The sequence below is a fragment of the Ornithorhynchus anatinus genome, chromosome 8 (assembly GCF_004115215.2).
Source record: "Ornithorhynchus anatinus isolate Pmale09 chromosome 8, mOrnAna1.pri.v4, whole genome shotgun sequence".
Taxonomy (NCBI): Eukaryota; Metazoa; Chordata; class Mammalia; order Monotremata; family Ornithorhynchidae; genus Ornithorhynchus; species Ornithorhynchus anatinus.
This window is the reverse complement of record NC_041735.1, coordinates 43,485,357-43,500,188: the sequence shown is the minus strand read 5'-3', so window position 1 is coordinate 43,500,188 and position 14,832 is coordinate 43,485,357. Positions and strand designations below refer to the sequence as shown.

Here is a 14,832-nt window from a genome sequence, read left to right as displayed (position 1 = left end):
GAGGGGGGGACAGACATCAATACAAGTAGAGGCATCAATATAAATAAAATTATTGATATATACATAAGTGCTGAATCCTTACTGTGTGCAGAGCATTGTCATATGGGACAGGAGCTGGAACCAACATGATCATCTTGCATCACGTACGTAAGCGCATTGTGGCCAGGGAACGTGTCTGACAACTTTGTTGTATTGCACTCTCCCAAGTGCTTAGTACAGTGCTCTGCAAACAGCAAGCGCTCAAAAAATACCACTGATTGACTAATTGGATCTATCCCAAGCATTGAGGAAATGCTACAATTACTGTTATTATAATTATACGTTTGGGAAAATACAATTAAGTAGACATATGATTAGACCCCTGCCTTCAAGGAGCATACAATTTAGAAGGCCAATTCAACAAATAATCTTACAAGCTAGTTAGTGACCATTCAGTGGGCTAACCATTGTTCCACTAAACTGAAATAGATCTGTAGAGCAAGGAGAAAAAGGACAAAGATGCACCTGAAAAACCAAATGTGCTGTTTTTCAAGTTCAGCATCTACAAACATTGCCCAGAAGAAATAGGACAATACCTGCATGTCTAAACTATTATTATTATTTCAATTTTTATAAGAACGACACACCCACTGCCACAGCTTCACCGGGATTATCTAAAAACCAGCTTGACCGGGGTTCCTTACTTTGGGAAATGGGTGAGGATCAGCGTTCGTTTCTCTAGTGGCAATTTATCTTTTTCTTGTCTGGCTTGTTCCAGGAGCTGCCTTCTCATGACAGTGAAGACAGAGCGAAGCAGTGTCCTTCCAAACACCTGGGTGGTTTCATACCGAGGTAGACTATCACAGAATTGAGGCACATTGCAGTAACACAGCCACCTGTAACCCAAAAGACAGTTTTCCAAATAAAGACAAAAAATTACCAAACTATCAGCTCAACAGTGACCTAGGGAATTCTTCTGCTGGGACAGCTTTCATATATGGAGTTGCCCTAGTGCATTATAATGCAATGATGCACCACATGACACAGTGGAAAGAGCATGGGCCAGGGAGTCAGAAAACTGGGATTCAAGTCCCAGCCCCACCGCTGGCCTAATGTGAGACCGTGGAAAAGTCACTTCACTTCTCTGGGCCTCTGTTTCCTCATCTGCAAACTGGGACTGAGATAGACTGCGAGCCCCATGTGGACAGAGATGTCTGATCTCATAATCTTTCATCTATCCCTAAATTTAGCACATAGTAAGCGCTTGACAAATCCCAAAATTACAAGTACTATATTTAATGCTTAGATTATTATTATAGTAGAGAGTGCCATTTACAGAGGAGATAACTGAGAGCGGAGAAGTACTACAGCTGGTCAGTAGCAAAGTTCCAGGTTTACTTATTGGTTCACACTATCTTCCTGGTATTTATAAAAATCCATTTACAAATCTAGTATGTATGGCATAGAAGACACTACAGACAAATACTATTTAAAAAATAGGAGTAGTCATAGTCCTGAGACTCTCCTGCATCCATCTATAAACCTCTAACACTTCCATGACTGCTTTCTCCCCACAAAAGACCCTTTCACTCCCTTCAATGATTTCCTTAGTTAGCTTTCTAACCATCTCTGAACCTAATTCAAATCTGCCCTTCCCCACTGCGGTGGTTTGGATGGGGTCATGCAAGAAGAAACATCATGTCAAACCCAAGGTCCCCTTAAGAGTCTGCCCCAATTTTAATGTTAGCTTTACAGGGTATTTGACTTCAATGACATTTTCAGTGGGGATTCACTTAAAAAAATTGACATCAAAAGAGCCAGTCAACTAAAACCCATCTGAAACATAACAAGTTCCCCTTCCTTCAGGATTCCCCTAATTTCAGGAGCTGGCCGTCTCAGAAGGCTGTAGTGAATGGGGCAGGTTCAGAGAACTGCTGCATTACCGATTTTCACTGCTGCTTGAGCCTATCAAGAAACCTCCAACAGCTATTTCTCTGAATACAGCTTCTTCCAAAAACACACATGGGAGGCAGAGTTGAGCTGCTACTTTCCCGATAGCATGGGCAAAAAGGCCAGCTCCCTGAATGGAGGCAGAATCCCTTCGTATGTCACCACCATACTTTAACCAGTAGTCCCCTATCTACTATGGCTTTCTCCAAGGCCCCTACTCCAGGAATTTTCCCTGGATAAGTTTTTAAACATAGTAGGTACCTTCCTTCCTACTTGGACCCCTTCCCCAGCTCTCAAACATCCCAGGCAATGCCAATAACTCCCCCAAACTCTCTTTTCCCATTTGCAAGCTCTTTGCAGTTTCATCCCTTCAGGACCCAATATAAAACAAAAGCATTCAAATACCATGATGCTAGGGGGGGATGAGGCGGGAGGGAAGGGGAATATGAGAGCACAGAGGTTAAACAATGCCCCATTTCATTTGCAGGCTAGATCACCATTATCTTCACAATAACAAAATGTGGTTTTCAAAACCTTTGCTTCATGAGATTTTGTGACTGTCTTAGCAAATCAAAAGGCTACTTCCAAAACAACTGGATGCAGAATTGGGTGATACTGGGAGTCAGTCAGTGGCATGATTATGAATGTGTGTACATACATATACATGCACAAACATACATATATATAGAGAGAGAGAGAGAGGTTTGTTATGAAACCAACCCTACTAAAAGAGAGTCTCAGTGGCTCGGTATTTGAAACGGTCAATCTAACATTTACAAGCCTCTGAGATTGATACCATGATGGAAATTTATAGTCGGAGAAGTATTTAGATCTACAGAGGTGGGTGATAAAGCCAAAGACCCTTCCAAAGAGCTATGGAGTTTCTACCACCCAGATGACAGGTTATTATTGTAAAAATCCACGCTTTGCCAGGATATTTAAAGAAACCCTGATGCAACTGGCTTCACTGGAGGAGACTGTGATTTTGTTTAGGAATTTATTATTCCCTGACATGCCAATTTTTTAATCTAAAAATTTTTGCTATTCATCTTTCAAACATAAGGATGGAAGGCTTGGCATTCTATCCATCATTTGTTCTTACAGAAGATAATCTCAAGAAAAGAGCTATTTAAACAATGTCAAGGCAAAAGGCATCAGTTTGACTTTAAGTGGGCAAAATCACAAATAAAAAAGCCTTCTGTGTAATCCGAAACACAAACGTTGTATCTCTTAAATAGGAAAGGGGGGGAAATATTCAAGTGTATAAATGTTTTTCACTTTAAGGAGTTCAACTGTTCAATTACAGTTTTGTTTTTTAATTCTGTACAATCAATGGCTATAGGTACTCATATTTCTTGTGGCTGAATTTGATATTGTGAGAGTCGAGTCTCATGTAGCTTTGTCTGCAGTTCAAATGACTTAAATTCAATCTTCATTCAAGAACAAAAGTAAATCACCAATGAACCCACTCCACGACGAAGACATCATTAATCTACAACAGGGATCGGCAGCCTATGATCCAGGAACTGTATCTGGCTCGTTTTGAAACTAAATGTGGCTGAGGAAGAGGGAGGTGATATTTAAAACTGCCACCCGGGGCCTTGGGCTGAGGTTTGGGGGGTGGGGACAAGGGAGTGGAGCCTTCAGACACTCCAGGACTCGCAGAATTACTGCCAACCACGGCGCCATGGCCGCCACTATCTAAAAAAGCTAGCAGATGGTGTGGAGTCTCTGGGCTCCATCCTCCATCCAGCCCATCACTTGCCTAGGCCAGGGGAGTCCAAAATAGGTGGCCTGGGAGCCCATCAACAACAGGAAGCTCTCCTGAGGCTTTCCCCGGAGAGTATCAGTTCCCAGATGGCCACAGACCTAGACCTTTGGATTGGGGTCCGCAGAGTGATGAGTATTTGGGGGACTCAATGGCCTGGAGGGCAGATCCCTCTCAGACCACCTCATTCAACCCCCACTAGGATTCCTTGCCCCATCCTAGCCACAGAGGACATTCTACCCTCCATGAAGGAGAGCTCCGCTTACACCGGGAGTTCTAGCAGACTGGGCGATGCTCGAGAAGTAGCATGGCGTAGTCGATAGAGCCCGGACCTGGGAGACAGAAGGCTCTGCCATTTGTCTGCTGTGGGACCTTGGGCAAATCAGTTCACTTCTTTGGGCCTCAGTAACCTCAGCTGTAAAATGGGGATAAAAATGGGAGCCCCATGTGGGACAGCCCCCATACGGGACTGAGAGTTCCTGCCTTCCCCTGAGGGGGTGGAGGCACCAAGACGGCGCCTATACCACTGTTCCCTATCATGACTGGTCGCACGGGCTCTGCCCTTATATCCCTGGCACAGGAGAGGAGAGGGAGGGGATATGGGGCATGATGAGGGAAAGGAGACAAGACTAACTTCTGCCACTGCCTTCCCTTTCTTTCCCCTCCTCTCCTGATATCAATGGCATGGCAAAATGACATCTTCACAGGATGCTATGAGCAGCATGACATACTGATGGGATGATCACTTTGGGGCCCTCTAAAAACCTGTTGTGTTGGGACTCTTGGGTGTGGGGTGTTATCCGGCTTAACTGGAATTGAATGGGCACTGCATGGGGGTGGTGCAGGCATGGAAAACCATTAAATTCACAATTAATTAAGCTACATAATGTGCGCTTGAATTGTCTGATTTGGCTCTTTGCACACCAACTGCTCAAAGGCTTCATCTTGACTGGCTCTTCTGCACAAAAAGGCTTCTGACCCCTGACCTACATATTCGACTTAAAAATATATGCAGGTGTCACTCTGGCAGGCCCTACAAAGTGGGGTGAAAGGTTGAGGCAATCATCTGCCAATTCCAATCCCAAAAAAAACCCACTCTGGAAGACAAGGAGGGTATTTTCTGTCAGAAGGCCAGACTTGCTAATTGCTCAGCCTTCCTTTCCCATTTGCTTATGTCGCTGCAGCCCCAGGTTTCTGACTTACCAGTGAGTTGGGAAAAAAGAAAAGCAGCACCTGCCTTGTGTAGTTCACTTTATAACCGGCAATGTCATCGTTGGGGGATCGTAGCCTTCGCTGAGATGGGGTCTCCAGGTGCCAATAATTGATGCGGTTTAGGAACATTTTTGCCAGCTCAACTATTGTCTGCCTTTCTTTTGATGGTAAGTGACTAAATTTGTACTGTACAAAATTATTCACACCCTGAAAAAAAAAAGAAAACATCTGCTTCAGGAGATGTGAGGCTACATGATAATTATGATTTTTCATTTGAAAAGAACGATGATGGATAGAGTATTATTAAACAAAAATCCTTCGTAGGTACCTTCTCCAGCTCCTCATGGGAAAGCTAAGATGTCCAGAAGGCTATAATTAGTAAAGCATGAAAAATATGGCAGGACGTCTCACTCTTAAGACTCTTAAGCACATACTCTAGCCAGGACTCTCAATATCAATCAGTCATATTTATTGAGTGCTTACTACGTAAAGGACTGTACTAAGTGTTTGGGAGAGTCCAACATTACAGAGTTGGTAGACACATTCCCTGACCTCAAGGAGCACACAGTCTAAATGACAGTAGTTGTCATTTCTAAGGGGACTGATGGTACTGAGGAAACATGTTTTCCCTTTCTGGAGGATCAAAACATTTTTCTTGAAATGTTTCCTCTGGTCGGTTACAACTGACACAGTACTGCTTCTTGAACTGTCCCCAGAGTACTGGCCTAATGCAACTCTGTTATTTTACTTCTATTTTACCAAAGACAATACTAAAACATTAGTAATAGGATGCCTTTGAAATAAGCCACAACAATGAAAATCCTTTCCAAATGCAATCTGGCTGTTTTAGTCTTTAGTAAATGTGTAGCTGAGTCTTCCGGATTGCTAAGTAAACAAAGTTCACTAAAATATGGTGCTTTCAAAATAAATTATGAACACAATCACATGCTTTCAAAATAAACCGTGTACAAAGCTACCCTTTCATTAGAATGCTCAGAAGACTTCTTATCCAACTTAACCACAAGGAAAATACGTATTTTCAGGATTTGAAAACTGGGAGAAGAAAAAAAGATTTTGCTACTAAATACTGACACAGAGTAGGAAAGTCCAAGCTGAAGGGTCCTAATGTTTCCCTTAATTTTAACAAAAAGGAGTTCTAATGAGTTGGTAATGACAATGGATTTGGCTGAGTTGGGAGAGTCTGGAACATAGATCACAATTAGAGATGTTTAGAGCATCTAAGAGAAAGTTTACAAGTTCAAACAGATACCCTGGAAAAGAGGGCATTTTTCAAAATTCATAAAGTGTCCAGGAGTCGATTTCGGCATCAGAAGTTCTCATTTCTTTGCGTTATCTCTGGTTGATTTGAAAGCTTTTGCCCCTCAATGTTGCTTCCAAAGACTTTTTCAGTGAGTTGCCAAAGTGATGGACAAAAACTAGATTTAAGCACGATAACGACAAAAGCCTATTTTAATATGTTCCTAGTCTTTACATATTTTATTCCCCTTTTCCAACCTGCAATTTCATTTAAGACTAAACTGGTGGGATTTACAGAGGGAAACTTTCACGGGTTTAAAAGGAGGGCCAATACACTGTGACATTGCCTATAACTTTAGGAAGAGTGAGAAACTATCAGCCAACTCCATTTTCTCATTCACTCTCCCCTCTCTGTCCCTCCCCCTCAGAGAATGGAGTGAATTTCCATGTGTTCATGGTGTCCCACCCGCAGGGATTTTTCCCTTGGTATAGGCCTCTTACAGCTTGTCCACAGAGGGAGGTGAAGCTAAATTTATACCTCAAAAACCCCTCAAGAGACTGTGTACCAACTTCAAGTTCACTGTGGACCTTTGACAATCTCCTCCGAGCAGAAAGAGGTTGAGGTAGAGTTGGGCTGAGCAGGGAATGCAAATGGAATTTTCTACCTGCTCAATACTGGGCTTCTCAAATGGAGGGCTCTCCAAGGATCCTTCTACCACGGGTTTCCCCATCTGTAAAATGCATTTTCTTAAGAGCTGCAAAGAAACAAAAATATCAACAGTGTCACAAATACCCACAGACACTCACTAGAGGAGAGGCACCTTAGAAATCTGAAAAGAATGAAACAAAATCACCATCACCATCTCATTTATCTAGCATCTCCCCTGCTAGGTATGTTTCTTGAGGGCAAGGATCCTGTCCATTAATTTTATTGCACTTTCCCAAGCGCTTAGTGCCGTGGTGCACTTTCCCAAGCGCTTAGTGCCGTGGTCTGCACACAACAGGCATTCAATAAATTCTACTGATTGATTGATCCTGGCAGGCTGGAACTGGACACGGGAACATACAAAGCCCAGAGCACTCCAAGGTATCAGTGGTCATTTGAGCCAACAAGTAAGACCATATAAACATGCACCACACAATCAAAAAACCTCATCTTTTAACAAAACAAAAAGAAAATATGATAAAAAGAACAAGTTGAAAATCCCCCTTTTGTTCAATTGAAAATGATGTTGCTTCCTTGTCACTAGACAGAAAAACATGAAATTGGGCCTTTTTTTTTCCCTGAACAAGCACAGGTTTCTCTCTGAACAATCTCAGTCACTGCCATTCCTACAGAAACCTCCAAACTGAGTTAAAGGGGCTATCAGGACTTCAGTTCTCTGGCACAAGTTTATTTTCAAAACACCTCTCCTATATTTTTTTTTTTTTAAAAAAAGGCAGGAGTAGGCAGCACAGAGCCTATGTCTCAAAAGTCAAGTAACCCATGCAAGCTGGACTGTGTTCTCACACTAAAGACCTCAAGTTTATCTACTTTTTTTTATGGGGTTTGGACTTTTGTTTTTTGAGGGCGGAAGAGGAGGATGTTGATCAAAAAAACCCAAAAAACCCTGAATTTTTTTTTGTCCACAACAATCAGGTTTGTGTGGTGCTCTTAAAACAGAAATATAAATCCTGGCAAAGAACTTTCAGCTTAAAGCAATATTTTCTGACCCAGCCTGGGAATTACGAAAGTCAGCTGACCGAGAGGAATGTCTGATGCCGCTTGGATTTTCAACTCTGCTATGTGGCACTGCCAGGCCTCGGTGCTCCACTAAAAACAATAACTTCAGTTATGCAGGCACTGTCTTCCCTTCTCTATCGTCACTCCCAGAGCTCTGGCAGATGGGACCCTTCAGAGGTTGAATGCTGGTGACACAGATCCTGGCGTCTCGTCAGTAAGTCACTATCCATGCTACCAGGACTCCCTCGGCCAAGGGAAATCAGACTGTGCAGCCCCCAAATATCGATTCAAAGGAACAGTCAACTGCACCAGCCTCCCCTAGCACTACCAGAGATTTGGGGATTCTGGAAAACCCTCTGAAAATGCAGCAACCTGACCTTGAACAGGTAGAAATACACTTGTTTGGTATCTGCATCTTCTTCTTTATGGACACAGGTGAAGAGGTATTCCACGTCTAACACAATGCCCAGAAGTCGGTTCATTTCTTCTTCGGACTCATTCTCCAGGTGAGAAACATGAGCAGCTTAAAAACCAATCACAGAAACACAGGGGAGAAGAAGTTAACTAGGAGAGATCAATGTCCAAAACATGCACCCCGAAGAAGTGCCTTTGTCATCAGTGAACTGGAATGATGCTCTAAAAACCAGATCATCCAAAAATCTACTGAGGATGTGAAAATATTACATAGGAGGATGTAATACAATCTCTACTTACTATGCTTACTCAGTAGCCTCCAGGATGACCTGATAACAAGTGTCGCACACATATTAGTTATTAACATCTAGTGTTTATATGCAGGCTGGACAAATAAAACTACTGACTTTACTCAAGCAGACCAAGTTGAACATTTCAGTGGCAAATCTACCAGTTAATTTACTCTTTTGAGCATTTACCTTTTTCAGTTCTTGTTTCTTTCTGTCCTTTAAAATCCACTTTTCTCTTAAAGACACAACCTTTGCCATCCATTGGTCTGGACTAATGACCTTGCCAGTCCTAATGCCCTATCTTCAGCGGAGACAAATATGATGTTGGGCGTGGTAGCTTCCCTCCTTGACGTCCATGCTTATTCACTCAGTTTATTGACTTATTTATTATCAACATGACTCTTAGAACAAGATAGGCCGGTGAAAAATTTGTGAACTTGTAAATTCTATCTTATTTATGAATCCAGATTACTGTCCCCTGCATTTCAGTGACACGAATGCTAGCTCTTTAAGTAGCCCACACACATAGTCAGGGAAGACCTCTTGGAGGCAATATAATTTCAGTAGGGCTGTGAAGGCAGAGAAGGCAGTGTGGCCTAATGGACAGAGCATGGCCTGGGAGTCAGAAGGACCTGGATTCTAATCCCAGCTCTGCCACTTGTCTGATGTGACACTGGGCAAGTCACAACTTCTCTGTGCCTCAGGTACCTCATCTGTAAAATGGGGATTAGAGCTGCATTTATTTTGGTACAATCTGTATCTTGATCTCATTCATTCATTCATTCAATCATCTGGCCCGCTGCCAACCCTTTACCCACATTCTCCCTCTGAGCTTGAAACTCCTCCCCCTTCACATATGACAGTCCACCATTCTTTTTATATTTGTTACATGCTTACTATGTGTCAAGCTCTGTTCTTAAGGACTGGAGTAGATACAAAGTAATCAGGTTGGACACAATCCATGTCCCACATGGGGCTCACAGCTTTAGTCCCCATTTTACAGATGAGGTACCTCAAGCTCAGAGAAGTTAAATGACATGCCCAAGGTCACATCAGACAAGTGGGGAAGCTGGGTTTAGAACTCAGGTCCTGACTCCCAGGCCATGCTCTATCCACTAGGCCACACTGCTTTCTCTGTCTTCACAGTCCTACTAAAATTGTATCTCCTCCAAGACGTTATCCCTCACTAATCTCATTTGCCCATGCTATTTGCCCTTCCTCTGTGTCACCTACACACTTGGAACTGTACCCCTTAAGCATTTAGATACTCACCCCACAGCACTTATGTACTTATGTTTTTACCCTGCCGCTTCCCCTATTAGTAATTCCTTTTAATGTCTGTCTCCCCCTCTAGACTATAAATTCCTCACAGGGAGCAGGGAACAGGTCTAACCAACTCTACTGTACTTTATTCTCTCAAGTATGCAGTAATAGCTCAATCAGTACCCTCAGTTGATTAGCTAATATTGATGCAATTTTCATCATTAACCTAAAACAGTTATAAAAGTCTTTGATTCATCATTAAGCTTGCGAAAAAAATCTGGCAAAGTTTCCAGGACTCCTGCCTGCATTTCAGTGACACAAATGCTAACTCCCTAAGTAGCCCACACAAAGTAGCTGGTTTTATCTCTAGTACTTAATTTTGGTACAATCTAACACAGTAAGACTCAAAAGCAATAGTCGGCTGGGTTTATGGGGGCTGAATATTTTACGATGAGATAGCATCCTCAGGCATGGCTCTGGATTGGCCTGACAATCACAGGTCTGTTTCAAAAATCTTGATGAACAGTACTTTTCCTTAGAGGTCAGAGAAAGGGGCTTCTATTGAAACATTATTCCTAAAGCACAATTCCATCCCCACCATGGGGGCCAGGGCAGAATCATTTTCATCAAAGCCCCAGCCCATCTGTTCGAATCTGTGACTTTTGCTGCCTACTTTTATTATCTGTTCAAATGAATACTGCTGCCTGGCAGACTGTTTTTCTTGGCCTTTCTTGACAGTTATCTATTTAACTCTGAAAACCATGAAGACATGAACTTTGTCTCCAGAAAATGCAGAGAACTGAATGACAAATGGCTACAGTTCCTAGGATAAGATTAACCATCAAAAGGCAACACGAGAGAGAGAGAGCCGCACCAAGTTTGTTGAACTGAGGCTTGGTGGAAAGAGTATGGACTGGGAAGTCAGAGGACATGGATTCTAAACCCGACTCTGCCACGTTTGTTGTGACCTTGGGCAAGTCACTTAACTTCTCCATGCCTCAGTTTCCTCATCTGTAAAATGAGGAAATCTGTGCTCCCTTCACCCTTCGGCTGTGAGGCCCATGTGGCACAGGAACTGTGCCTGACCGGATTTTCTTATAAGCCACCCCAGCGCTTAATACAGTGTTTGGCACATTGTAAGCACTTTACAAATACCACAATTATCATTATTAATATGATATATACTACAGAGCAAATTGGTATGAAGTTTTAACCACAGTTCTGGAAAGCATCTTTCCAGAACTGGAAAGCATCTTTAACATCCATTTATGTTTCCCCAGGGAATTTAGATTACACCAGTGTTTCAGGAGTCACAGGGTCAGCTTGAGCTACAGCCAAAATAATAAAAATGACCAACAGGTCAAAATCAGGGCTAGAATTTACTCTTTCAATGTGATCCAGGCTCAAATTTATCTGAATCGTCTAACCCAGATCTTACCTCTGCTGACAACAATACATACTTTATATGCCCAAAAGCCATGATGGCTCCTACCCCAAAGCTCACAGGGAAGATCAACCGAAATCAGCATGCCAGACACATTCCTCTAGTATCGGCCACAATGTCTGATGAAAACAGATTAAAATAACTCTACATCTGCCCAATCTCAGAGAGTATGGCTGCCATCCCTCTATAAGGAACTCAGCACAATTAAGAGTTTAGATCCTTATGCCTAAGGCTTAGTTACTGACTTTAATAACACACACAAACACACACACTCATACGAACATTTCAAAATTATCATTTTTCTAAAAACACTATCATAGCAGGAATAGCCGTAAACTATACAATCCCAGAATGAAACCCTGAAAGTAACATAAACCACATTAGTAGCACAGAGCAGCTGGCTATTTTCAAGCAGAATAATGACCTGAAGAATGCAGAGAAACAGCTGATCACAATTAGGCAGGTAGTAGGTGTCTTTTGTTCCCCAGGAAAGCCCTGATTACGCACTCTAATATATTAATAGGTTAAAAAATTGTTTTGGAAAAAGCCACACAAAACAGTTGAACTTAAAGCTAAAGTAAGTGAGAAATGACAAAGTGGATAGACTACATGACAGATGAAAGGAACAGATCAAAATTTGGAATCTTGAAAACAGGCTGTATTTGATCTTTTTGAACGATTCATTCATTCATTCATATTTATTGAGTGCTTACTGTGTGCAGACCACTGTACGAAGCATTTGGAAACTACAATTCAGCAATAAAGAGAGCCAATCCCTGACCACAACGGGTTTACAGTCTAGAAGGAACGATTACTCATCAAATCCTCGAACTCCCATATTGTTGTGTAAAAACTTGTGTATATCAATGTAATAAATTCTACTTTAGCATAAGCAAAACGTTTCAATACAAAACCCCTGGGACAACTCGCCTCTAAGAATTCTACAAATGCCTTTTCTAAATCACCCTTCATCCCATATACCATTAAGATTATATCAAGAGAGATAGAGAGCTTAACTGGGGAAGGCTTCTTAGAGAAGATGTGACTTCAATAAAGCTTTGAAGGTGCTCGATCACATATGAAGGGAGTTCCAGGTCAGAGGGAGGACATGGACAAGATAGACAAGACCGAGGAACAGTGAATAAGTTCACATAGAGGAACAAAATGCGTGGGCTGGGTTGTAGTAGGAAATCAGCGAAGTAAGAAGGGAGGCGAGGGAGCTGACTGAGTGCTTTAAAGCCAATGGTAAGGAGTTTCTGTTTGATGAGAAAGTGGATGGGCAACCACTGGAGTTTCTTATGGAGTGGGGAGATTTGGAGTGAATTGTTTTGTAGAAAAACGATCCAGGCAGCAGAGTGAAGTATAGACTAGAGTAGGGAGACACAGGGAGGTCAGCAAGAAGGCTGATGCAGTAGCCAAGGCAGGATATGATAGGTGCTTGGATCAGAGTAGTAGTAGTTTGGATGGAAAGGAAAGGGCAGATTTTAGTGAAGTCGTGAAGGCAGAACCAACAGGATTTGATGACACTTTGAATATGAATGATAATGCCAAGGTTACAGACTTGAGAGATAAGGAGGATAGAAGTGCTGTCAACAGTGATAGGAAAGACAAGATTTGGGTGAGAAGATGAGTTCTGTTTTGGACACGTTTAGTTTGAGGTGTTTATTCAACTGTATTTATTGAGAGCTTCGTACAACGCACTTGAGAGTACAACACAACAATAAACAGACACATTCCCTGCCCACAGAGAGGTGTCTATGGGGGATCCACGTAGGGATGTGCTGATGGCAAGAGAAATGCACGACTACAGAGGAGAAGTGAGGACAGGGCTGGAGATGGGAAATCTGGGAATCATCCACGTAAAGATGGTAATTGAAGCCACAGGAGCTAATGAGTTCTCTAATATGAGATGTGTGTTGATGGAGAACAAAAGGGGATGTTTTACAAAAGTTCAGCCCTTAATTCATGTCCAACAAATCTCCAACTCCTCAATCTGGTCAGTAGTTTAACAATCTCAGAAGTCTATAACAAGTCTCAAGGGAACAAAACTCCTAATTAGTGAGGTTTACATGATGCAATACTATGGGCCACCATAACAACTGCCAGCAAAAAAACACCCTCCAAAAAGAACAGAGAAGAGAAAAACAATCACTGAACTAATTTAACCTACTGCTGAACTCTGACAAAAGAACGTAAAAACTCTGGGACAGTGGACATTGCAAAATCAGCTTCTACCCGACTGGCATTCACTGGGAGATTATTCCAACTAGCGTGTTTTTAAAGTAACTCTTGGGGGAAACCTTCCTCAATTAAGCCCTCTTTTCCCCAGCTCCTCCTCCTTTCTGCATCTTCTACCCACCTGGATCTGTGACCTTTGGACATTTGATATTTCCCTCACCATCAAAACCAGCACTTGTGTATGTATCTATGTATTATAAATGATTTATTTAGACTAATATCTGCCTCTCCGTCTAGACTGTGAGCATGTTTACCAACTCTGGTGTACTGACTCTTCTAAGCACTTAATACAGTTCTCTCCACACAGTAAGTGCACAATAAAGACCATTGATTGACAGACTGATTGAGAAGGAAAACTGTAAGCTCTCTGAGGGCAAGAATTGTGTCTCTCAACTATGTTGCACTGTACTCACTTAAGTGCTTAGTATAGGGCTCTGCACATGGGAAGTGCTCCATATCACTGATCAAGGAAATTGATGAATAGTAACAATAATAGTATAGCAATAACAATTGTAATATTAAACTGAAGTAGATACAGCAGCAGGTGTAATGGATAAAGCATGGGACTAGGAGTCAGAAGGTCATGGGTTCTAATCCTGGCTCTGCCCCTTGTCTGCTGTGTGACCTTGGGCAAGTCATTTCACTTCCCTGGGCCTCAGTTTCCTCATCTGTAAAATGGGGATTGTGACTGTGAGTCACGTAGGACAGGGACAGTGTCCAACTCAATTTGCCTGTATCCACCCCAGCACTTAGTACAGTGCCTGGCACAGAGTAAGTGCTTGACAAATACCATCATCATTATTATTATATTATCATCCCTGTCATATATGGGGCCACGGTCTGAGAGGGAGGGAGAACATGTACCTTAGCCCCACTTTTACATATGAGGAAACTGAGGCACAGAGTAGTTGAGTGCTTGCCCACAGCTACACAGCTAACATTTGTCAGAGCTGGGATTAGAACCCAAGTCTCCTCACTCTTAGTCCTGTACTCTTTCCACTAAGCCACAATGCCTCTAATTCTGATTTGAAGTAATTCAAAAAAGTTTTGTGAAATTTACCGGGGGGGAAAAAAGGTCCCCATAATCCCCATCCTCCAGGGTAATTCACTGTTTTGTTTTTTTTCCCTCTTTGCACTCAGTAATTAATGCTGAGCAACAGCTGGATGGCCTCTGCCACACAGCTATCTGTCTATGAAAAGTTCCATCTTGCACAAATGATAATGCTCAAGTCACATGCAATGATAGGCGTGTCTCAGCATGCTAGAAGAAGAAATGTGAACATATAAAGCAATA

At 42.3% G+C, this 14,832-nt stretch overlaps 1 protein-coding gene across 1 annotated transcript in view; it reads right to left on the bottom strand.

Moving 5' to 3' along the window:
- Positions 1-14,832, bottom strand: part of KAT2B (lysine acetyltransferase 2B) — a 62,686-nt gene that overhangs the window by 25,527 nt on the left and 22,327 nt on the right. The window contains exons 3-6 of the mRNA XM_029070400.1: positions 8,267-8,412; positions 6,832-6,921; positions 4,935-5,116; positions 684-875 (exon numbers count right to left, since the gene is read on the bottom strand). Coding sequence (XP_028926233.1) covers positions 684-875; positions 4,935-5,116; positions 6,832-6,921; positions 8,267-8,412 — 610 coding nt within the window. The remainder of the gene's footprint in view (positions 1-683; positions 876-4,934; positions 5,117-6,831; positions 6,922-8,266; positions 8,413-14,832) is intronic.